At 42.6% G+C, this 23,841-nt stretch overlaps 1 protein-coding gene across 3 annotated transcripts in view; it reads right to left on the bottom strand.

Annotated features, from left to right (window-relative positions):
- PPM1H (protein phosphatase, Mg2+/Mn2+ dependent 1H) overlaps window positions 1-23,841 on the bottom strand; it is a 307,365-nt gene that overhangs the window by 194,159 nt on the left and 89,365 nt on the right. For all 3 annotated transcript variants that reach the window (XM_074402830.1, XM_003926516.4, XM_074402831.1), the window contains exon 2: window positions 11,359-11,524. In XM_074402830.1, coding sequence (XP_074258931.1) covers window positions 11,359-11,524 — 166 coding nt within the window. The remainder of the gene's footprint in view (window positions 1-11,358; window positions 11,525-23,841) is intronic.

Raw genomic sequence — 23,841 nt, forward strand, 5'->3', positions numbered from 1 at the left:
TACTGATCACAGGGCCAACCAAGGACGTCAGGAATCAGCAGCTTACATTTTAGCCCTATTCACACAGGGGCCACACCACGTGCATGTTAACTCTGGGGAATCCAGAGACTAAAACAGCCGGAGTCAGCCATGTGGGTGGTTGTGAGGTACCCATCCCCTCTTACGGAGAGCCAGCAGAGGAGGGGAGATTCTAGCCATAACCCCAGACGGTTCCCGTGGGGACCGACAGATGCAGGGCAGGAAATACACAAAGCCAAGGAAGGAGTGCGGTTTGAGGTATTCGTTCCAGCCTAAGGAAATGACGGCTTTGCCTGCTTTTACTCACTGCACTGAGCTCCAGAGGTTCGCAAACCTCTCCATCCTCTTCCCCGGAGAGGCGTGCTCTCCACACCAAGCACACGAATGCGAGGGGGAGTTGGAAAGCAATCGCTCAGCGTGTAAGAGACAGGTTAGAAACGCTTTCCTGGTTCTCGCTGAGATGACGCTGGCGCCCTCGCGTGGTAGGTTGGTGGATCCTCGGCGTGCACGGGACGCCGGTGCTCTCCCATGCCTGCTCGTTTTAGTATACGGCAACCCAGTGCGGGGGGACCTGCGCCCCGAAGGGGTGATTGTACTGCTCAATTCTAAACTAAAATTATTCCTCACAGAGTAGACAACAGGTTAAAAAAATTCTGCAAAGAAACTGCAGATAGAAAACATGAGCAAATAAGAACATGTCAGAGCAGGCACTTGGTATTCCCAATGACAATCCAGTCGTATCTGACAATCATCGTCATCATATCTAGCACTCCGAAATGCTCAAGGGGACAGTCGAAATGTGGAATTATACTCGCTAGTGTTAATGATGAATTTTGCGTTGAGACATTAGCTAATGATAGCATGAAGTCTTTACTCTCAGCAAGACAGTAAATGAGTTACGGTGTGAAAAACACTTAAATCAATGCCTGGCATACAGTTAACACTGTATCACTGTTAGCTGTTATTTTAAAACATTGCCTTTTCATCTTTGTTGCCTTTAAATTATTAAACTTTTAAAACATTTTAAATTTATCTTTATAATTTTAAAATAATTATATACTATATGGATATAAAGTAGTATGGTTATATATCAATAAATCATCAATAACAAACACATTGGGGGTGCATTGCTTTTTCTTTTCTTTCTTTTTTTTTTTTTTAAGACAAGGTCTTACTCTGTCGCCCAAGCTGAAGTGCAGTGGCATGATCATAATTCACTGCAGCCTCAAACTCCTGGGTTCAAGCCATACTCCCACCTCAGCCTCCTGAGGAGCTGGGACCATGGGTCCACCATCACACCTGGCTAATTTATTTTTTAAAATTATTTTTGTAGAGATGAGGTCTCCCTATTTTGCCCAGGCTAGTCTTGAACTCCTTGCCTCAAGCTATCCTCCTGCCCTGGCCCCCCCAAGAAGCTAGGACTACAGGTATGAGTCACCACACATGGCTCATTTTTAAATTTTTTGTAGAGAGGGTCTTGCTATGTTGTCCAGGCTGGGTCTCAAACTCTTGGCCTCAAGTGACCCTCCTGCCTTGGTCTCCCAAAGCTGTGGAATTACAGGCATGAGCCATGGCACCCTGTCAAAAAAACCCATTTTTAACTTATGATTTGGAGATTTAATCTGGAAAAAGTTGTCTGAAGGGAAAAAGTAGTATCCTCCTGGTAGTGTTCACAAGTCCTTACCTTATTTAATATTCTTCTGCCTTTTGCTACCCTAACTATTCAGGTATTTATATAACCAGTGGAGGGGCCATATCAACAGCATGAAAGGCCGATTGCAGATATTGAAATCCCACTTTGAGTGACATCTCAGGTTTGATTTTACAAAACACCTTGTATGAGCAAAGAATACACTTTCCACCCCCCACCCCACCACTGCCAAAGAAAAGGGATTGATCACTTCCCCTTGGGGAAACAGAGTTGCCATATTCTTCCTGATTCCCCACTATATATGTGACTATATGGTCTGATTTCCGCAAAGTTTCTGGCCTGTTTTCCAGCAATCACAGTGAAGATGATAATGCACAGTCCAGAGTATCTGCTACAGGCATTCCATCCACAGGGCTTTCAATGCCCAGTTTTTCATCTGATCCTCACAGCACCACAGTGAAAGGGATAAGAATAAGCCAATGAAGAGTCAGACATGAGAGAACATTTGAGTGACTTCATGAAAGGCCTTCCTAGGGCCCATGTTCTGTTGCTGTCCACATGGAGCCATGACCCTCCAGTGTAGTTTGCTTTTCACCATACCTCTCTCTTTGCCTAAATTGTTCAGATACTCTGCTTTCCAGTGGAGGGGAAAAAAATCCCTTAATTTCGATTACTTTAATGATTATGCTGCTTCCTTCTCAGGATAGGACAATATGAATTGCAGGTTTCTTTGGTTCAATTCCTCCAATAAAATGAGGCAGTTAGATACAAGATAGGTTTAGTAAGTTTGGCTTTATTTTTAAATGGCCATTTCAACATGTCTTAAAATATTAATTTATAAAAGGAAGTACAAAGTTTCTAACGGTTTTGGCCAAACTGCATTGTGATTTATTCTAGAATCAACTCGGGAATATTCTTTTTTTTTTTTTTCTGAGATGGAGTTTCGTTCTTGTTACCCAGGCTGGAGTGCAATGACGCAATCTCGGCTCACCGCAACCTCCGTCTCCTGGGTTCAAGCAATTCTCCTGCCTCAGCCTCCCAAGTAGCTGGGACTACAGGTGTGCGCCACCATGCCCAGCTAATTTTTGTATTTTTAGTAGAGACGGGGTTTCACCATGTTGACCAGGATGGTCTCGATCTCTTGACCTCGTGATCCACCCGCCTCGGCCTCCCAAAGTGCTTGGATTACAGGCGTGAGCCACCACACCCGGCCGGGAATATTCTTAAACTATTAGTTTACACATCAACAATTTCTCCCTAAATTAGTTTATGGAAAAAAAACGTAAGTACTGTGAGATAATACTGAAATGCAGCTGCAAATCCAGTATTAAAAACAACAAAAATAGATAATATTTATGGAGCACTTACCCCATGCCAGGCCCTATTCTAAGAACTTTTCATATTTTAACTCACTTAGCTCTACTAAGCCTATGAAACAGCACCTATTATTACCAACTTACAGATGAGAAAACTGAGGTATGGAGAAGCCAACTGACTTGCACAAGATAACACATCTAGTAAAGGGGGGAATTCAAACTCAGGTATTCATGCGTGTCCAATCAAAAGGCTTTTTTTCCCCCATGGCTTATGCAAATAATGGTCTTCCTGTAATTCAGCAAGAAAATGGACTACAAGGAGAAGATAATTTCATTTTCATGCTGTTTTTCATCTCAGGAAGAGCTATTACAGTTTCTGAGTTGACAGGGGACACTGCTAACTCACTCCCGTATCAAAAGAGCAATCATAACAAAAATGAGAAGTTATTTAGTATCACATTTTATTGAAATTATACATACCAACATTAGGAGTTATTCTTCCTTTATGTCTGACTTTGCCAAAGAGCTTTTCCTGCTACGTGTCTCAACGGCTAATAGATACAGAGGCAGCATGGTATAAGGCTAGATGCTGAGGCCAGACTACCTGGGCTGAAGCAAGATTTACACTTTCTAGCTCTGTGCCTCAGTTTCCTCATCAGTTAAAAAAGGCAATACTAATACATATTTATGCATGTATTACAGTTTGAGCACTCCTAATCCAAAAGTCTGGAATTCAATATGCTCTGACATTTAAAACTTTTGAGCACTGACATCACAAGTGGACATGACATCGCAAGTGGAGAGTTCTACCCATGATCTCAGTGGGTCACAGTAGAAACACAGGCACACTACATCTGGTTTATTTAGCAACCCCAAGGAAAAATAAAACTACCTTCAGGCTATGTATGTAAGGTGTACACAAAACATTAATGCATTTTGTGTTTCAACTTGGGTCTCATTCCCAAGATACCTCATTATGGATATGCAAATATTCCAAAATCTGAAAACCCCTGAAACCCAAAACTTCTGGTGTCAAGCATTTTGGATAAGGGACACTCGTCCTATATGAGGTTAAATGAATATTGGCAAGGCATTAAAATCAGTGTCTGGTACACAAGTGCTGAGTGTTATTTATGTTTTCTTTTTTAAAGAAGAAATGAAAGAAGAAAATAAAGTTTATTGCCCTTGACAATGTTCTTCCCACTTAAAGCTGTGGGAAGTCATTTTAAGTGAAGCAAGAAGAAATTTCCATCTCAACATGATTTATTTTCCTTGCACCTCACATTTTGCCACAGTGAGAAACTATAGTGGAACCATGTTGCGTTCTCAGCTACTATGTACATCTTGGTCGGAACTGGTCTTCAGAGTAACCCAACACCCACCAAGAAGGGACCTTTAAAGCTACTCTAGCTGACAGCAGCCTCCTCAATTCCTGGTTGTAAAAGCATCCATCTTAATCACTGGCAAGAGTTCCATGTCCCTAGAACTAAAAGATAACAGTTTTAAAAGAAACCACTGCATTTCTGCTTAAAAAAAATCTGGCCAGGTGTGGTGGTTCATGCCTATAATCCCAGCACTTTGGGAGGCCGGGGCAGGCGGATCACTTGAGGTCAGAAGTTCAAGACTGGCTTGGCCAACATGGTAAAACCCTGTCTCTACTAAAAATACAAAATTTAGTCGGGCATGGTGGCATGTGACTGTTGTCCCAGCTACTCAGGGCGCAGAGGCAGGAGAACTGCTTGAACCTGGGAGGTGAAGGCTGTAATGAGCTCAGATTATGCCACTGCACTCCAGCCTGGGAGACAGAGTGAGACTGTGGCTCGAAAAAAACCTAAGAAGATAAGAAAATAAGTTCTTATTTTCTTCACATGTGCAGAATAAGGAACAAAATCTTAGTATAATAAAATGACACGAATGAAAGGCTGGCTGCTCCTGTTGCATTTTGACAGCTGACGTCATTGCAGGGAGCCAACTGCCTGAGGAGGGCCAAATATTCCAAAGGGCTGCTGCTGTAGAACCAGAAGCAACCTTCATTTCATGTTTTGAAATGAAGGGGTGAAAGAGTACTTCTTAAAAAACAAAAAACAAAACAACAACAACAAAAAAACCCAGAAGAAAAGAATGGCAAAACCTCAGTACAGAAAGTTGAAATAGTCCCTTTCTCATTTTCCTCTTGGCTCTCCCCACCCCATTTTGATCCTATTTGCCTAGAGTTCCCACAGTGCTGCCCTGTCCTCTGCTGAGAAAGATAATCAGCTTTCCTCTCCCCTGCTGATGGTCTTGGCCGAGATGCTGACACAGCCATCTCCTGTTATTGTAATTAGACACTGAACTAGCAGATACTGAAATCACACACTTTGATGTGTTTTGACTAAATTAAACAACACAAGGGTGCTCCTAAGGAAGCAGACTCGGAATGCATGTGTTCAGAAGTCCAGTCTCAAGCTAAAAACAATCTGTTCTAAATAGGGAGTCAGATGTGGGTAAAAAAAATGTCCTGGTTATGGCCACAATACCCTAAATATTTCCCACCCAAGCAGCTTATGTAAGTACACGCACTTCGTATCTTAATACTAGATTATGACATATCTTTAAGAGTGATCTCTTTCTCTTTCTGCAGAGAAGTCACCTGGTACCCTCCTCATCTCATTCCTGGAATGACTCAATATTTGAGAACTAAAAAGCAAAAGCTCTTGGAAAAGCTGTTTTTACCTGGGCTGGCAATCAGTATGAAGACTCTTTATAACCTTCCGAGTCAAAAGAAAGAAAACCTAGCAATGGTGATTCATGTTCTCAAATCTTGAGCTGGTGAATTAAAAAGCCTTCTGTGGGAGTCAGGAGGCCACTGAGAATAAGGTATTGTCCTCAACAAGCTTACAGCAGCTTTCCTAAGAGACAGTCTTATGAAAGTGTCTTGGAAGTGCTAGAATTTTAGATTTCCTTTCTTCCTGGCCACCCGTCCTATGTTCCCAAATCAGGACTCAGAGGCTAGGCATGTTAAGAGGCTTGCATATTACCACCGAGCACCTATTTGCTGTCTGCCAGACTGTTAAGCTTATAGCTGTTCATACTAAGCTAATCAAAAATGATCCAGGCACAGGAAAACTTCCACCTTCACTGGTCACTGAGAACATCATTCTCTACTCTACTACATACCTGCTTCATCAAATATCTCAAAATGTTGCTTTTTCTTTTTTTGATGGAGTATTGCTTCGCCCAGGCTGGAGTGTACTGGCGTGATCTCAGCTCACTGCAATGTCACCTCCCAGATTCAAGCAATTCTCCTGCCTCAGCCTCCCGAGTAGACTACAGGTGCCAACCACCATGACTGGCTTTTTTTGTATTTTAGTGGAGATGAGGTTTCACCATGTTTCGAACTCCTGAGGCTGGTCACCAACTCCTGAGCTCAGGCAATCCACCCACCTCGGCCTCCCAAAATGCAAAAAAAAAAAAAAAGAAAAGAAAAGAAAAAGAAAAGGTCGTCTCATTGTCTCATCGCTACCCAGCTACCATACTGACACTCAATGTAAGGTCGGTCATCAAATATAAAGTCACACTTGTACTGAAATCCTCTGTACATCACTGATGTTGCTATCGAATAAAAAAATCCTGTAGCTTTTTCATTGTAAATTTCATGTTATTTTATTAAAACTTTTAGGTTTTCTTTAATCTCCAAGGAAGGTGAAGGTATATTACACATGAAAGAAGTCTTTTGAAAACAAATATTCTGACTTTACTACATTTACAGGGGACACAAGAGGTCGAGAAAGGAGGGAGAAATTAAGCAGATGTATTCCAGAGACAGTTCATGCACCTTTGGTGTGCCAAACTTCATGCCTGTCAACTCTGTTTGCAGATAAAATCGTGATGTCATTATTTATCCTGCTGTTCCATTTTTTGCTTATAACATTGTATGTCTGCTTTTTCCATCCTTATCTTTCTCGATCACTCTGTGGCCCATGGTACAGATACCTTCCCTCTTCACAGAACCCCTCTCTTCTTGGAGTTTCTAGAACCCCACCATCATCAGGTTTCTATTATGTGTTTTTATACTTTCTGTGTGACCTAAGCCACATCTGTGGCTTCAACTATAATCTTAGATCTTCTAACTCCTGAAATGTAAGCCTCCTGAAGCTTGCTCATGCGCTCCAAGCCCTTATTTCTAACTTCCTACAAAACACTTCCACCTGGAAAGGTAGACTCAGAATACTCAAAACTCAAGTCACCGTCTCTGCCCATCCCCTTACCATCCAATGGTCGACTTGTCAATGACCGGCACCTACTGGCTGAAGCCTGGCATCCTCATCTTCTTCCTGCTCCACGCGGTTGGTCATCTGGTCACTTCAACTGTATCTCTCATTGATCTGAGTCTGTCCCTTCCGCGGATCAGTGCCTTATTTTAAGCCCTTGTCATTTCTCACCCAGATTTCTACACGACCCTCATAACTAGCATCCCAGCCTCCAGGTTTGGACCCCTGGCGTTCCCAAGTCAGCTTTCCCACTGCCATCACTGTCTTGAGTCATCATGCCCTTGTCTAAAATCGTTTGGTTAAAATCCCAGCTTACTATGGTGTATGACGACCCTTGTGATGCCTGCTTGCTCTTCCTGTCTTGCCCACCCCTCCAAAAGACCATATATTTTCCAAAACACTGGAAGACATGCCTCATGTACTCTTATGCCAACCTGTCTTTGCCTATACATGTTCCTTCTCTCAGAAACCCTCATTTCTCTTATTTGCTTGGTTCACTCCTATTCACCTTCCAGGACCTCAGCTCAAACGTCAATTTCCCAAGGAAGCCTTTCCTAACTTCACTTATCCCCTTCTCCTTGGGTATTCCCCAAATCGCCAGTGACCAATCTGTCAGACTTCTCTACAACCTGGGCTTTTTCATCTGGCTCTGAAAACTCACTTCATTTTAATACGACTGCCAATGACTCTCCCCCTTGGACTCAGCACTAGGAAGATGGGAACTATATTGTGTTTTGTCTCCTTATCCCCAAAACTCGGCGTGCAGACTCAGGGATCAATACGGTCGGTGGGTGAAGGAATAGATTCGTGGGGACGGGGGAGGTTACAATCTGCTTTACCTGTCTCTGCACATGTTTTCTTGCCTTAAGTGGTGTACTCTCACCATCCTTTCCTAAGTGCTACCACATGTGAGTTCTACCATGAAGGGAATGTCTTCCAGATGGGAAAAATCAGTGGCCTCTTCTAACCTGTGTCCAGTGTTCTCTGCTAGTAAATTATAGAAGTGGAAGCTAAAGTCATGACGGTGACCTTCAATGTCCTTCCAGACTGGGTTCACTCCACTCCTGTGACTTTTCTGACATTTCCTGCAATCTAGGCTTTACTACATTTCTGCTCCAACCACACAGACTTCCTTCCTAAACCCTGAGAACACAGGGCTGGCTCCCACCTTAGGGTCTTTGCAATTGCCAGAATGATAAAATCTTCTTCCTCCAAATAGCTACAACTTCAGGTCTTTGCCCAGCCGTCACCTTCTCAGTGACGCCTTCTTTAACTACCCCTGGTCCCCTCAGATTTCCAAAATTCTGGGTTCTCCACTTTGTTTTTTCATCTCCATAGTATCTATCGCCTGGCACACTATATATTTTAATTGTCTCTGTGAACGGAAACTCCCTCCAAGAAGGGATTTTGTCTGTTTCGTTCCCTGCCAAATCTCCAGCATCCAGTTCTCAGTACACAGCAGGTGCTCAGTGATTTATCTTCCATGCTAGGTAATGATTTTCAAGTTGTTAAAAAGCACAAACAAAAAACAACAAGACAGACAACCCAATTTTTAAAATGGGCAAAGGACTTGAATAGACATTTCTCTGAAGAACATATACAAAGGGCCAATGAACAATGAAAAAATGCCCAGCATGGCTAATTATTAGGGAAATGCAAACCGAAACTACAGTGAAATACTACCTCACACCCATTAGAAAGATTACTGTATTAATGAAAAAACAGAAAACAACAAGGGCTGGTGAAGATGTGGAGAAACAGGAACCTCTCTCCGTTGGTGGTAAGAATGTAAAATGGTACAGCCACTGCAGAAAACTACGGCAGTCCCTCAAAAAATCAGGGAGTATTATCACAGGATTCATCAAATCCTTCCTCTAGGTATGTAGCCCAAAGAATTGAAAGCAGGAACTCAAAAAGAGATATTTGTTCACCTATGTTCACAACAACATTATTCAGAATAGCTGAAAGGTAAAAAAAATTCTGGCTCACATTACAACATGGCCAAAACCTTGAGAACATTATGCTAAGTGAAATAAGCCAGGGACGAAAAGGCAGATATGGCATCATTCTACTTATGTGAGGTGTCTGCAGTGGTCAGCTCATGAAGACAGGACACAGACTGGTGGTCACCACGGCTTGAAGGGAGAAAAGGGGAGAGTTCATGTTGAATGCATACAGAGTTTCAGTTTGAGAACCTGAAAACGTTCTAGAGATGATGATGGTGATGGTTGTACAAGTATGTGAATATACTTAATGCCACTGAGCTGTATGCCTAACACTGGTCAATTTTACATTACATACACTTGGCCGCAATTTTAAAAAAGCAAAAGAAGCTCAACTCTTGTCTTAACCTCAGTAAGAAGCCTAACAGGTAAGGCAGATAGAAGTGAAGTTACCGCAGTCGGAGCCGGAGTGAAGCCCCAGGGTGTCTCCTCTCTGCTGGCCTCTTGCTCTTGGAAAACGGACCCCACCATGATTGGGAACCGCCACAGAGGAAGGTCAAAGCTTCATCCCAAAGTGCTTATGCACCGGTTTCAGTGTTTTTAAGGACAAGAAGTTAAAACGTCACCCCTGGCTCCATTTTTATAAGGAACTTAGTAAAAAGGAAAAATGCCATTCACCAACTGGCCTTGGGCCCAATGTCAACATGGACTGATTTTTAGAGAGACCGCTTTAATAAATCCCAGCAGCAGGGGGAAAACATCAGGGGAAACAGCAGCACTAAGTCACCGGCGCTCACATTCAACGATCATGGACACCTCACACTTTCCGAGCCGCTTCCCATAGTGACAATTCTCAATACGATCCTGTCAAGTAGGTATGAAAAGAACTGTGTAATCTCCAGTTCACAAGTGAAGAAACATATAAAGTTCAGTCACAGAGAATAACTGAAATGGGACTGACCTCAGGATAATAATCACTAACACTTACTACAGATTCATTAAGACACTTGCTCGACACTTTTCCATTGGCTGTTGGAGTTCATATTTGCAATCAGCCTCCTTCTACCATTTGGTAGTTACTGCTGCTGTTATTTCTTTGTAGAGTAGGCAAACTGGGGCTCAAAGAACAACCATCCCAACATGAAGTAGCTACAGTGGTAGACTGCACAGTCACCTCACTCCAGGGCCTCTGCACTTAACCATCACCATTCTGTACTGTCCATCTGGGCCCTCAGCTCTGGCTCTTTGGAAGAGGCCTTCCTTCAACCTAGAAAACACGTACGACTGATAAATACCCCTAAGTCAACTCTAAATTAAACTAGTACTAACAAAATAATAATTATTCCCCGAGCATAGTTGCAATGAGACACTATTGCTAAAAGTAAGAATCGATTCCTAGATTTTAAAAAATCCTATGAAAATTTTTACACAAAAGTATCCTCAAGGTGATCAGAATGAATAGTCACATTTGGGTCTGTCCACTCTGTGTCCTGATTTTCCCAGGCAACATTTCTCTATAAATCAAATCATCTCCTGGAAGACACAGTGTTGATGACTCCTCGACCTTTGCTGAGAGCTTCTTCAGAGCTTTCTGAGGAAATGTCTGCTTTATGTTCCAGAAACTGGAGACAGGAGAAATATTTTGTGGTTTTTCAAGAGTGTTCAGTCTGCAAGGCCACTCCATGGGCTGCAAGAGTTTTGGGCCAACTGGAACAGGTGTTAATTTGGAAGAACGTCAGGCACGGGCTGCAAATGGGTGACTATGATGGGCAGGCAAGCAGGAGAAAAGGGCCGAGTCACGCAGGGCTTGAAGCAACCGGAGTTACTTCCACCCTTCATGAGAGGCTTTCGGACTATTTCCTTACAAAGACCTAGGAGTGGCTCCTTTGAAACCACCAAACATTGTATGTATATGTCAATGATCACAAGAGCTAGATACATATGGTGTAGGTGTTTCATTTACTTTGTGTTAACAACCTAATCACAAGCTCATCATACATGTGTCACCTCCAGCTTGGAAAGTGTGATTCCCCGATGACAGGCCTGCCACCCAACTAACTCAGGGGACACGGCTTTCTCACTTCCATTCCAGACTCAGGGGAAGCCCTAATGTCTTCCAGTGGGACCACAGTGTGCGCCATTCCTCGTACCTGAAACCCAAGGATGAAGAAGGGTCTTACCGAGTTCTCTTTCAGCTGCAGCCCTTCCCCATTGGGAAGGGAGGACCGTCTCTTGGATGAGTTCCTGTTTGGGGTTGAGGTCACGGCCCCTGCCTTCTTCTTCACAGTGAGCACTTCACAGCTGGCTTGGTCTTCATTGTGTGTGCTCTTTCCAGCATTGATAACCCTGGAGAAGATGCCAGAAAAGCTGGTCAGACAGAATGATAAAGCTGAGAGCACAGTCCCTTGTCAAGGGTCAGCCAAGACAGTCTCTACAACTGGCTCGGAACTACAGCCCAGCTTAATGCAAAGAACATTATGGTCTTGGTATTTTATGTTCCCAAATAAATGAATTTTTCAAAACATGGAATTCTGTTAGCACTCATTAAAATATTTACTAAGGAAGTTGTTTTGAGACTGTTCATCTTCACAGGTGTCTGACAGATGTCATCAACTCTGCTGACCCATTCTAGTGAAAACACACAAGGCAATCACTCTCTCAGGTTAAGGACAGCGAATTTTTTGGCAATTGCAATGAAGACAGATAATCTGGCTCAGGGAATTCTGTTTCACTTCTCCAAGTGATAAAGAGCAAAACCTTCATCAGTCTTATCAAAGTACATGGTAGTCATTTACAGCATGTAAAAATTCAAGGTAACAGAGAACCGTATTTCACTGCTGCCACACCCATTTTTGCTTTACACAAAGGCAAGCCAATGGATCAAAAGTTTACTCTTTGAAAACTATTTTTAACATCTTTTTTCCTGTAGAATACCACTTATCACAGTGGGCTATAGGCACTCTGATTTGGACACCAAGACACATAATAATAGCATCATGGCATGTTGACACTGCTTTGCTCTAATTACTTAATGTTTTAAGCATAGAAACGCTTCAGGAACACATGCTCTATCATTCCTGCACCTTTTTCTCTATCAGGTGGCTATAGCATCAGTCTTGTGTTTCTGCACCAGTTTCTTCTTGAGTAATTAAGCAGCAGCTAAAACAGATTTCCTTAAAGAGATTTCTCCTTGATCTGCCACTGCCTGTGTTTCCTTTCTAAAACCTCAATAGTGTCGCAGTACTGACAGAATGAGTGTGGAGTTTATAGAACTCAGTAGCAAGGAAAGAAAAGGGTTTTCTCTTTTTAAGGTAAGCTAAATAAAAATGCACTTTATAGGTGTGGTGTGTGCACTGCTCTATTAATTGAGTTGCACAGCCTCCTCACAGTTAGAATTATTTGCAAATGACTTTTTAAAAACCTTTTCATTCTACAATAATTATAGGCTCACAGTAAACTGCAAAAATAGTACACAGTCCCATGTATCTTTTGACCAACTCCCCAAATGCTAACATTTTATGTAAGACTGCACAATATCAAAACTGAGAAAATGACATTGATACAATACTCTCACCCAGACTCCTGACCTTATTCAAATTTCACCAGTTCTTACATCAAATGGCTTTTAGTACTAAAAATGGTATCTATCAATCTCCGTAAGCCAACACCCACGTGGCACAACCAAACAGGAAATGGAAAGCACACTGAGACTGGAGTGCCGCGAGATCTAAGCAGGCGTGTTTCAAGCACGCTTCTGTCAAACTCTGGGATTCTATTGAGACATTTCAAACATTTTCATATTTTGTTTTTTTAAATGTATACAGATTTTTTAAAATGCACGAATTTAAAAATTCATTCCCATCTGTACATGTGAACGAATACATGCTAGTTAATACACTTTGGGCGGCTTTAGCATAGTAAGCCATCTAGCTTTTCTCTTCAACCGACCATATCATTGATTGGAAGGAGAGTTATTTTTAAATTATTTGCAATTACTTATCTGCAAGTTCTAACAAAAAGATCTTACCAGTCATCTATTTCCTCAATTTCAAGTTTCTGTATTAATCAAAATTGCTTCACTGGTCTTATTGGGTTTACTATGAATTTCAACTTAAGCACACACACGCGCACGCACACACACACACGTATTTATATTCATATATATTTTATATATTTATTTATTTATATTGTTTGTTTTCTTTTCTTTTTTTGAAACGGAGTCTCACTCTGTCGCCCTGGCTAGAGTGCAGTGGTGCAATCTCATTGCAACCTCTGCCTCCCGGGTTCAAGTGATTATCCTGTCTCAGCCGTCCAAGTAGCTGGGACTACAGGAACGCATCATCACACCTGGCTAATTTTTTGTATTTTTAGTTAAGAGACGGGGTTTCACCATGTTGGCTGGGCTGGTCTCAAACTCCTGCCTCAGGTGATTCACCCACCTTGGCCTCCCAAAGTGCTCGTACTGCAGGCGTGAGCCACAGCACCTGGCCAACTTAAGCAAATTTTTATAAACAAGAGCCTACATTTACTCATTTCACATATTACAGTATTTCCCAAGATTTGTCTTTAAATAGACTTTGCTTACAACGTTTGAAAATTGTCCTGAGGCCTGTGTAAGGAATTGGGCATCCTCGCTGATCGAGGTCAAATTGGCCCGGAGTGCTCATCACACACTCTCAGGGGTGAGGGCTGGGGAGAGGGATGATTCTGTGTCTATATTCTTACCCCACCTTCACCTTCTCCTCTAAGGAAAGACATTTTCATATGGCTTAAGGATAAAATGTAAATACGGATGACACAGTGAGGCTACCACATTTACTGCTGGGGCTAAGTAACTTGCCCCAAGCTCCACAGCCAGGAAGTGGCACAGCTGGGATTCATAATGAGCCTACCTTGACCCCTAACCCAACCTCTTCCAACCTTGGGGACATCAGTCTGTGATAGGCTGAGCTGGACTGTGGGGTAGCACAGAGTAAGCAAATCAGGCAAGGTCTCAGCCAGGCCTGAGAAGAAGGGGAATGATTTCTTTGTGTCTCTGGCTATTGGAGGAGTCTGGGCAAAGGCCCAGGAAGGGGGAAAGAACAGGTGGCTCAGATCTGCCTGTCCTTAGAGAAGCTCAAGCTATCCAGGCCAAGTCACTAGGGGGCTTGCTGCTGAAGCTCACAGTACAGAACATGCATTCGTCTGGAACATCCCTTTTACATCTCTCCTCAGAGAAGCAAGCCAGGCAGGGGAGGGAAGAACGCAATCCCACCTGCCTCCTTCCAGTCACTGGGGACAGCAAATTCCCAAGCAACATGTTTGGGTGGACTGTGTACTGGATGATGTTAGACCACCACAGTGTCCCAAATGAGCGCCTTCCCTGGGGAAAGCTCGATCAGAGGTTCAGCTGGGAAAACTTGTTCACGACGACCATCCCTCCACACCGTCGTCCGTACAAGATCCCTGGCTGCTATTTCCAGAACTTGGTATCACTCTGACCATTGGCACCTAATCCTGGGTTGTAGAAAGGTGTTTTTTTTTCCTTTGGGTTTTGTTTTTTGAACCAAGAAAGCACCACTGATCTCCAACAGCTACATGCCAGGCTGACTCATCCACCACTGCTTCCAACAGACAACAAAGCTGCTATAATTACATAAATCACGAATCCCGGTCCCCTTCATGTGCTTTGTCTCCTGTCTTTCTCCCAGTGGTTATCAAACTCAACTCCAAAGATGACCTAACTTCAGCAAGAGGTCTTAGAAACGTCCCTGTACGCATATGAGAAACCGGTGGCCTGCAGGACCGTGACGGGCACAAGGTCACACAGCTAAACGCGAACACACTTTCGAGTTCTGGGAGCTTTCTGCTTCAGCTCTCAGGTTGCTTTATTTTCCTATTGTGCGCCTATTCTTGTCAGTGCTTGGTTCAGAGGTCTGTCCTGCAATGACTCAAACCCAGAGAATTGTGAAAGAACAATGATCGGTGCCCTTACTTTGCTGTTTCATGTTGAATATAGCTTACAAATACCACTCATGAAGGATCAGTCGGAAACGTCAACCTAACAGGAAGATGGCGGTCCCACCTCTGCAAGCCTGTTTTGTCAGAAACAATGACCATGCAGATGGTAAAATATTAATTTAAATATATAAATTTTAAATGTCGGTTTAGAATCCGTTTAAAAAACAAACACAGCTCTTATCCCTTATATTATTTGAACTTCCCTACTCTACACAGCTTTATTAGAAAAGCCTCCTGTTCTCAATCTCATTTGGCTTTAACAAGTTTGATGGGTATCAAGTTGAACATTTTATTTTGCACTTCAAAGGTAAATTCTTTATTTACTAAGTATAAACAAAATCTTTAATTTTATAAAAAGGAATTGAGAAAAACTTTGTTTCCCAAGCTGAGGAGCAGCACGCTGCTAGCAGATTCAACAGCTTCCTCAAAGGCAGGCAGGTGTGGCAGAGGCACCACTCCCCTGCTGTACGCTCCAGCATCAAGTCAGTACCACCCGGAGGCCAACCAGAAGGAAGACTATACTATCTACATTCTCGGCCTAAACAATACTTACACATGATGCTTATTTTGAAGGCTTTTAAAAACAATGCTGGTGGACCATGAATCATCATACCTTCGGTCACATTAGTTTTCAGTTTACAAAGAGTGAAAATATTTTTCTTGAAATTAAACTGGAGGTAATAAGTCATGGTGGTTTTTAACAAAAACTATCTCCCTAGAATATAGCACATAGCAGGTGCTCAACAAATATTTACTGAATGAATGAATTTGACAGAATCAACTCTGCTACTTCCTAGATGTAGATAATAGTATCTCATATTCGAGAACTATGTATGTGCCAGAGAACACTTAGTATTTTATAGAAAGTAATTAACTCATTTCATCCTCTTGTCAACTCTATGAGGTAGCTGTCACTGTTATTCCCTTTTTAAATGAAGTCACAGCTAGTGACTGGCAAGGTAGTTTGGTCAAGTTACTTGACTTTTGTAAATCTCTTTCCTAGCTGTACTTAACGGATTAAATTCTATGACTTACTAAAATTGTGTGTGCATGCATGTGTGTGTGTGTGTGTGTGTGTGTGTGTATGTGTGTGTGTTGGGGAGGGTGTCTTTAGTCATCACAATTAAAGACATGAGTAATTTTGAAGTTTGGATTAAATTCAAGTAGGAAAAATGTTAGAGGTTGAAGGGGAAGCACAGCTACTGTCTCCTCAATATGTAAAGTTCATATCCAGTTTATTCAACTCTTAGAGCAACAACAAGACACATCTTTGCCATTTAATGAGGCAGAGTTAAATTTATTTATGCACTGCTTTTACCTACCAGCCCACCTTCAACTGAACCAAAACACCTAAGATTTTCCCCCTTATAAAAATATGCAAACACAGGCCTTTAAAAATGTGAAAGTAAAAAATCCTGTATGTGTATCAGATATAGCTTGAAATTATGACCTAAATCTCAGCCATAAACATGGAGTGAGATCATAGCAATAGCAGAATCTACTTTAAAAAAAGCCAATAATTCATTCTGTGTTACAATGATACACACATTTGGAAAACTCATTTTTTTTCTATTTGTAAAATACTCTAGTCAATTTTTTTTGTGAGTAATGAATGCCACCTCAATTTCAGCAGAGAAGTCTTGCTTTTAGATGGAACTGTTAAACTGTCAAGTTACCTGCTCGTAAACCTGACTTCAAGGACACTCATCTGATGACATGGCACTTAGAAAGCATTCCTATCACTAAACACAAAGTACCTCAAATATTCTCACACAGTGAGTCCTGACACAAAGGCCATGGGCCCCAGAACAGTTTTCAGCAGATTTACAGAAGACAGCCCATCAACAAAGGACAGACAAGACTTTTTTTGAAGGTTTCCCATGTGCCACATACGGTGCTAAATACTTCACAGGTGGCAACGTCATTCAACACCAACGTCCTTTCCCTCCCCAGCATGAGGCACTCAGCATAGTGCAGAAGGCAGGAACACGGACAATGGACAGAGAGACGTGGTTCAAACTTGGTCTCTGTTCATTACTAGCTCCAGCTGTGTGTTCTTAGGCAAATTACTTTCTTCCCCTAAAATATGGATAATAGTCACTTCCCATCAGAAAAGAGTTGTGAGAACGAAATGCTCTAGCATGAAAAGCATTTGATGAGTGAGTGCCTGGTACATAGTGAGCACTCAAAATATGTTATTTAATAATAAACCAAACACAAAGCTAGCTGCCTCTTCTGTCAGGAGCTGGGGACGTTATCCAGCCATGACAGTTAGAGGAGAATCTCCTCCTTCCTCTCCGTTTCCCAGCATTCCTTCCTCAGGAACACATGGCCAGACATCCAGAGCCTTCGGCGGCCTGACACTTCTCAGAACAGGGACCTCCTCTGAGCCCTCTTCTCAGGCCACATATGTGACCGTGGTCTGTACACAGGAGAACACCTACATGGTTCTCAACGTGCTGCTTCCAGATTCCCACCCAGATCTGCCCTCTCACGGCAGCTCTGGGCCCCCAGGCTCCTGAACTCAGAAGCACAGGTCTCAGAAGCACAGGAAAAGGCCAAATAGGGAATATTGCTTTGTGGTTATCATTGTCTTGCTTTGTTTTCAAGGAAATATAAAGGCCTTGGCGGTTTAGGCTAAAGAGTTTTCACTAAGTGTTCATACTGGTTAGCAGACAGTATTCACAAATGTTTAAGGAGAGGTGTCTCATGAGGGCCATCAGGGGATGTGAGATTCACATGTAACTAGGAGGTAGACAGTAAAATAGTGCAGGGGCGGGGGATAAACAACTTACTGAAGACCAAGTAAAGCTATCAATCATAAAAATTCACTTTTCCAAATGGGCACCGTGGCTCACGCCTGTAATCCCGGCACTTTGGTAAGCTCGGGCAGGTGGATCACCTGAAATCAGGAGTTTGAGACAAGCCTGACCAACATGGAGAAACCCCATCTCTACTAAAAATAAAAAATTAGCTGGGTGTGGTGACACATGCCTGTAATCCCAGCTGTTCAGTAGGCTAAGGCAGAAGAATCGCTTGAACCTGGGAAGCGGAGGTTGCGGTGAGCCAAGATCGTGCCACTGCTCTCCAGCCTGGGCAACAGGAGCAAAACGCCATCTCAAAAAAAAAAAAAAAAAAAAAGAAAAAGAAAAAGAAAATTCTCTTTTCTGGGTAACCTCTTGGGCAACGTCGCATGTAGTTCTCTCAAGTGGTTACCGGCCATGCAGATGGGTTGAAACATAAGGACAACTTAATTCGTAGCTGCAGTAATAACCTTTCATTCTTGGGGTGCTGAAAAACCACAGCTGTGACCAGGAACCTAAGCCTTTGATAATAGCCATCAGCTAAACCAGCTGGATGGCCAGTCAGAACATTCATCAAGAATAGCTTCTCCCAGAGGGTTTCAGCCGGCTTCGGGCGGCAGGGGACAGGAGGTCATCCCAGCCTGTTCACAGTCTGTGACTAGGGAGAAAGGATGATAAAAAATGAATTTGCTTTGGTGTTTGGCTTTCAGGTTTTGGAAGGTGGCTAAGCAACATCTCACGACTTGTGCGGTCACGTGGCTGGGCAGTCTAAGTGCCATCTTGGGGAGGAAGTCGCGTGGTAAAGGCGGATTAAACACAGACTAGGAAGAGGTCCTTCAGTCACCCCCCCAACCTCGTACCCTCTGGCTCCCAGGCTCTGTCTGCGGCTAAGAGCCCTGACCAACAAGGGGTTGCAAACTGGGGTCTCAAGGGCCACGTTCGGCCCACAATCAGATTGGTATTTGAAACTTTTTCATCCACAAAGTGTTCATTGAAAGGTAAATTAGTTGCCAATATTTTAAAATTGGCATATTTACATTAAAAATCTTTTCAGTTTCTTTTGAAAATTAATACATCCAGCTGCACACGTCACACTTTGAATGACGACAATCAGCTGGCCCTGAGGGGAGGCTGGCCCCTATGAGAAAGAACATGTCCTTGCTAGTTTACCCCAGATCTTACTCCTTCTACTTTTGTCACTGAAGTGACCAGCCTGGCCTCAGGGGCATTTAATCTGTAACCTTGCAGTTAGATCTCTGTGACTTAATGAGTAAATCCAAAAAGTAGATACGTAGTATATGTTGATTAAAATAATTATTTAGAAAATATTTATTGTATAACCACAGGGATAAGTCAAGATGACAGGGACATGGTTTCTACTCTTTTTTTTTTTTTTTTTTTTTTTTGAGACGGAGTTTCACTCTTGTTACCCAGGCTGGAGTGCAATGGCGCGATCTCGGCTCACCGCAACCTCCACCTCCTGGGTTCAGGCAATTCTTCTGCCTCAGCCTCCTGAGTAGCTGGGATTACAGGCATGCGCCACCATGCCCAGCTAATTTTTTGTATTTTTAGTAGAGATGGGGTTTCACCATGTTGACCAGGATGGTCTCAATCTCTTGACCTCGTGATCCACCCGCCTCGGCCTCCCAAAGTGCTGGGATTACAGGCTTGAGCCACCGCGCCCGGCCTCTACTCTCAAGGAGCCAACAGTCATCTATTTTAGTTTTAGTCCTTCAGAGTTTCAGACACAAAATACCACTCATGGCTGTAATCCCAGCACTTTGGGAGGCCAAGGCAGGAGGATCATTTGAGACCAGGAGTTAGAGACCAGCCTGGTCAATAAGGTAGGACCCCGCTTCTAGAAAACAAACAAACAAACAAAAAACACCCAGTGTGGTGGTGTGTGCCTGTAGCCTCAGCTACTTGAAAGGCTGAAGTCAAAGAATTGCTTGAGACCAGGAGAAGTTGGAGGCTGCAGTGAGCTATGACCGCGCCACTGTACTCTAGTCTGGGTAACAGAGTGAGACACTGTCTCTTAAAAAAAAAAAAGAAAAAAAAAAAAAAACCACCATAAACTGGTGGCTTACAAACAATAGAAATTTATTTCTCACAGTTTTGAAGGCTGGGAAGTCCAAGTTCAAGACATCAGCCAATTTTTATGTCTGGTGAGGGCCCTCTTTCTGCACTCTCACTGTGACCTCACATGGCAGAAGGAACAAAGCAGCTCTCTGGGGCCTCTCTTCTAAGTGCACTAAATCCCATTCATGAGGGCTCCATCCTCATAACCTAATCAATTTCCAAAGGTCCCACCTCCAAAAACCATCACACTGGGGTAGAGGATTTCAACATATGCATTCAGAGTGGAGGATGCAAACATTTAGTCCATTGGCCCTTCTCACAAAAACTACAATTTGCTTGGATTGATGCCATACTCAAGGCTGATGTAGCAAGGGACTGAGAACACAGAGGAGACAAGTCAACAAAAGAAGAGTCGGGGAAAGTATCACAGATGAAGAGGCATCTGAGCTCAGTGTTACAGAATGAAGGAAATCAACACTCAGAGGAAGGGTGAGGAAAGGTTCTCCTGACAGAGGAACAGCCTGAGAAAACAGAAGGTGCTGTGAAGTTGATAAAGAGGTGTTGGGTGTGATCTAAGTTTCGGCTCAGTGAGGGAGCTACATCAGAACTAGAGCACATGATATTCCACAGGAACTTTATCCTATTCAGCCTATAACCAATGGAAGAAATCTAAGATTGTTTAAACTAGAGACCGATATGATCACAGTTACTTTAGAAAAATAACACTTGTGGCCCAGTAGAAGATGGGTTCTAGGGGATAAATGACAAAGGAAGAACTCAGGCAGAGTCTCTTACAATAGGCCTAGTGACAATGAGGTTGTGAACCAAACAATGGCTCTTGGTGAAAGGGAAGAGAGGAGACAAATGAACCCAGAAGTCCTAGTAAAACCTGCTGGACGTGGGTTATGAAGAAGAGAGAAAAGTGGATGAATCCCACGTTTCCAAAATGGCAGAATAAGGAGCATGAGGAGCCACTGATAATGAAGGGAGATGAGAAGGTGAAACAAGCCTTGGTGGCGGGGAGTTCTGAGGGATGAGATAATGCAATTGGTTTTAGGTCAATGAACAGAGTTCAAGGTATCAGAAATGTCAAAAGTCAGTAGCTGCCAAGTTCAACTTAAACAGGGATGGCAAACGATTGCCCATGGGCCGAAGCTGGACGCTGCTTGCTTCTGCACAGCCGGCAAGTTAAGAAGGATTTTTATATTTTTAGTAGGTGGGGAAAATAAAGAATATTTCATGTTCACATTACATAAAATTCAAATTTCAGTGTCCATAAATAAAGTTTGGCTGGAACACAGCCACATTCATTCATTTACATATTGTCTCTCTTGTGGTTTTCATACTATAATGGCAGTTATTAGTAGTTGCAACAAGGACTGTCTGGCTCACAAAGCCTAAACTATTTACTATTTGGACCTTTACAGAAATGTGTGCTGACTTCTGAACTTACTCGTTTGAATTCTCTGAAACTGTTTTTTCAGATCAAAAACAGTTGAAGACTGGCAATTTCACATAGTTACACATAGTACAGACGGGAAGCGAAAGAGAGATGCAGGTTTGCGTAGAACTTAACATGCATCTTGGCGTTACTAGTAACATTAGCTGAGGATACACTTTGCTCTACCATTTGGAGGCCAGCACAATTTCCATCCCCTTCACCAATATAATTAAATAACTGAGAAGGAAAAAACAAACAAGAGAAGATATAATGTCTTCCCACAGGTTTTCCCACATAAATGTCTGCTTTCTTCTTCCTATTGGTTGTTTAGAAATGAACATTCAGCATAGTAAAAATGAAAATCAGAAAGTCACCTCTGTGTATTTCCTTTCAATAATCCTCTGGGTCTTCTTGGCAAAACCATTAATACTACCAATGTCCAACTTCCTTATTTAAATTTAAATTAGGAAGTCTGTGCTCTGTCAGATGCTGGAACAATTCCCATGCAAGGCCCCAGAGCTGCTCCGTTGGAGCCAAGTAAAATCAAAATAAAGGCCAATCCAAGGAAGACTTAAGTGTTGAAATTTACATAAAATAAAGCACAAAAATGGTTTTTGCAGGTTTAGAACATTATTATTTGTTTACAGCTATTTGAATCTGTTGGTGATTAAGGAAAAAAAAGTAATGTACTGCTTTTCTAAAGATCAGATTTTTTTTTTTCCCTAATTTACCAACTATATCAGTACTATCGCAATGTGAGAAATTTTTCTAAACAAAGCAAAAGTCAGTTTCAAATACGTATTTAATAAACCCAAACTTCAAAAAGCTTGAAACTAATAAAATATGAAACCAAAAGACAGAAGTATTCTAATCTCAACAGACATTAGATGAAATACACACATTTTTAATTGACAGATTCCTCAGAAGTCCCAGACACCACCTAGGCTTTCTCCTTGTTGCTGGATAAAGTATTGGACTACCTGGGCCTCTGGTATTTTCCTTTTAAACTTTAAAATAACACAAGAGGAATAAAGTTACACAGAAGGGGATTGTTACGTAGTAGGGAGGGTTTTAAGCCCTGACTTGTGAGTTATTTTTAAAAAGGTGCTATTCATCTTCACATAGGAGTCCACTCCACCTAAACATACAGCAGAGCAGGAAACACGGGAGTGAGGGGCAGGGAGACAGGTTTTTCTCTGCTAGAAATTCGAGAAGCAGTCTCGTATAGCTTTTAAGAGCAGAGAGACTCTGGAACCAGACTCCCTAGGTTTGAATCCTGGATCCGCAAGTAAGTAGCTGCAGGACTTTTGGCAAGTTATTTCCCCGTGCCTCAGTTTCTCATAAGATGGGGATAATTAACAGTATTTTTCTCATATGGTAGCTGTCTGTTGTAAAAAAAAAAAAAAAAAAAAAAAAAAAAAAAAGAACAGTTAAAAGTGTTTTATAGGTCAGGCACGGTGGCTCACACTTGTAATCACAGAACAGTGGGAGGCCAACGCAGGTGGATCGCTTGAGGTCAGGAGTCTGAGACCAGTGTGAACATGGTGAAACCCCATCTCTACTAAAAATACAAAAATTAAACGGGCATGGTAACACCTGCCTGTATCTACTCAGGTGGCTGAGGCATGAGAATTGCTTGAACTGGTGAGAGGGAGGTTGCTGTGAGTTGAGATGGTACCACTGCACTCCAGCCTGAGTGACAGAGCGAGACTCTGTCTCAAAAATAAAAACAAAAAAGAAAAAAATGGCCAGGCGAGGTGGCTCATGCCTGTAATCCCAGCACTGTGGGAGGCCAAGGCGGGTGGATCACGAGGTCAGGAGATCAAGACCATTCTGGCAAACACTGTACTAAAATACAAAAAATTAGCTGGGCATGGTGGCACATGCCTGTAGTCCCAGCTACTTGGGAGGCTGAGGCACGAGAATTGCTTGAACCTGGGAGGCCCAGGTTGCAGTGAGCCGAGATCTCACCACTGCCCTCCAGCCTGGGCAACAGAGCAACACTCCGTCTCAAAAAAAAAAGTGCTCCACCCGCCTCGGCCTCCCAAAGTGCAAGAGATCGAGACCATCCTGGTCAACATGGTGAAACCCCGTCTCTACTAAAAATACAAAAAATTAGCTGGGCATGCTGGCACGTGCCTGTAATCCCAGCTACTTGGGAGGCTGAGGCAGGAGAATTGCCTGAACCTAGGAGGCGGAGGTTGCGGTGAGCCGAGATCGCGCCATTGCACTCCAGCCTGGGTAACAAGAGCGAAACTCCACCTCAAAAAAAAAAAAAAAAAAAAAAAAGTGCTTTATACTTAACAACTTAGTTAATGCTTTTAACTGTAAATATGAGA

This window comes from Saimiri boliviensis, chromosome 7 (genome assembly GCF_048565385.1).
Source record: "Saimiri boliviensis isolate mSaiBol1 chromosome 7, mSaiBol1.pri, whole genome shotgun sequence".
In the NCBI taxonomy this organism is placed as follows: Eukaryota; Metazoa; Chordata; class Mammalia; order Primates; family Cebidae; genus Saimiri; species Saimiri boliviensis.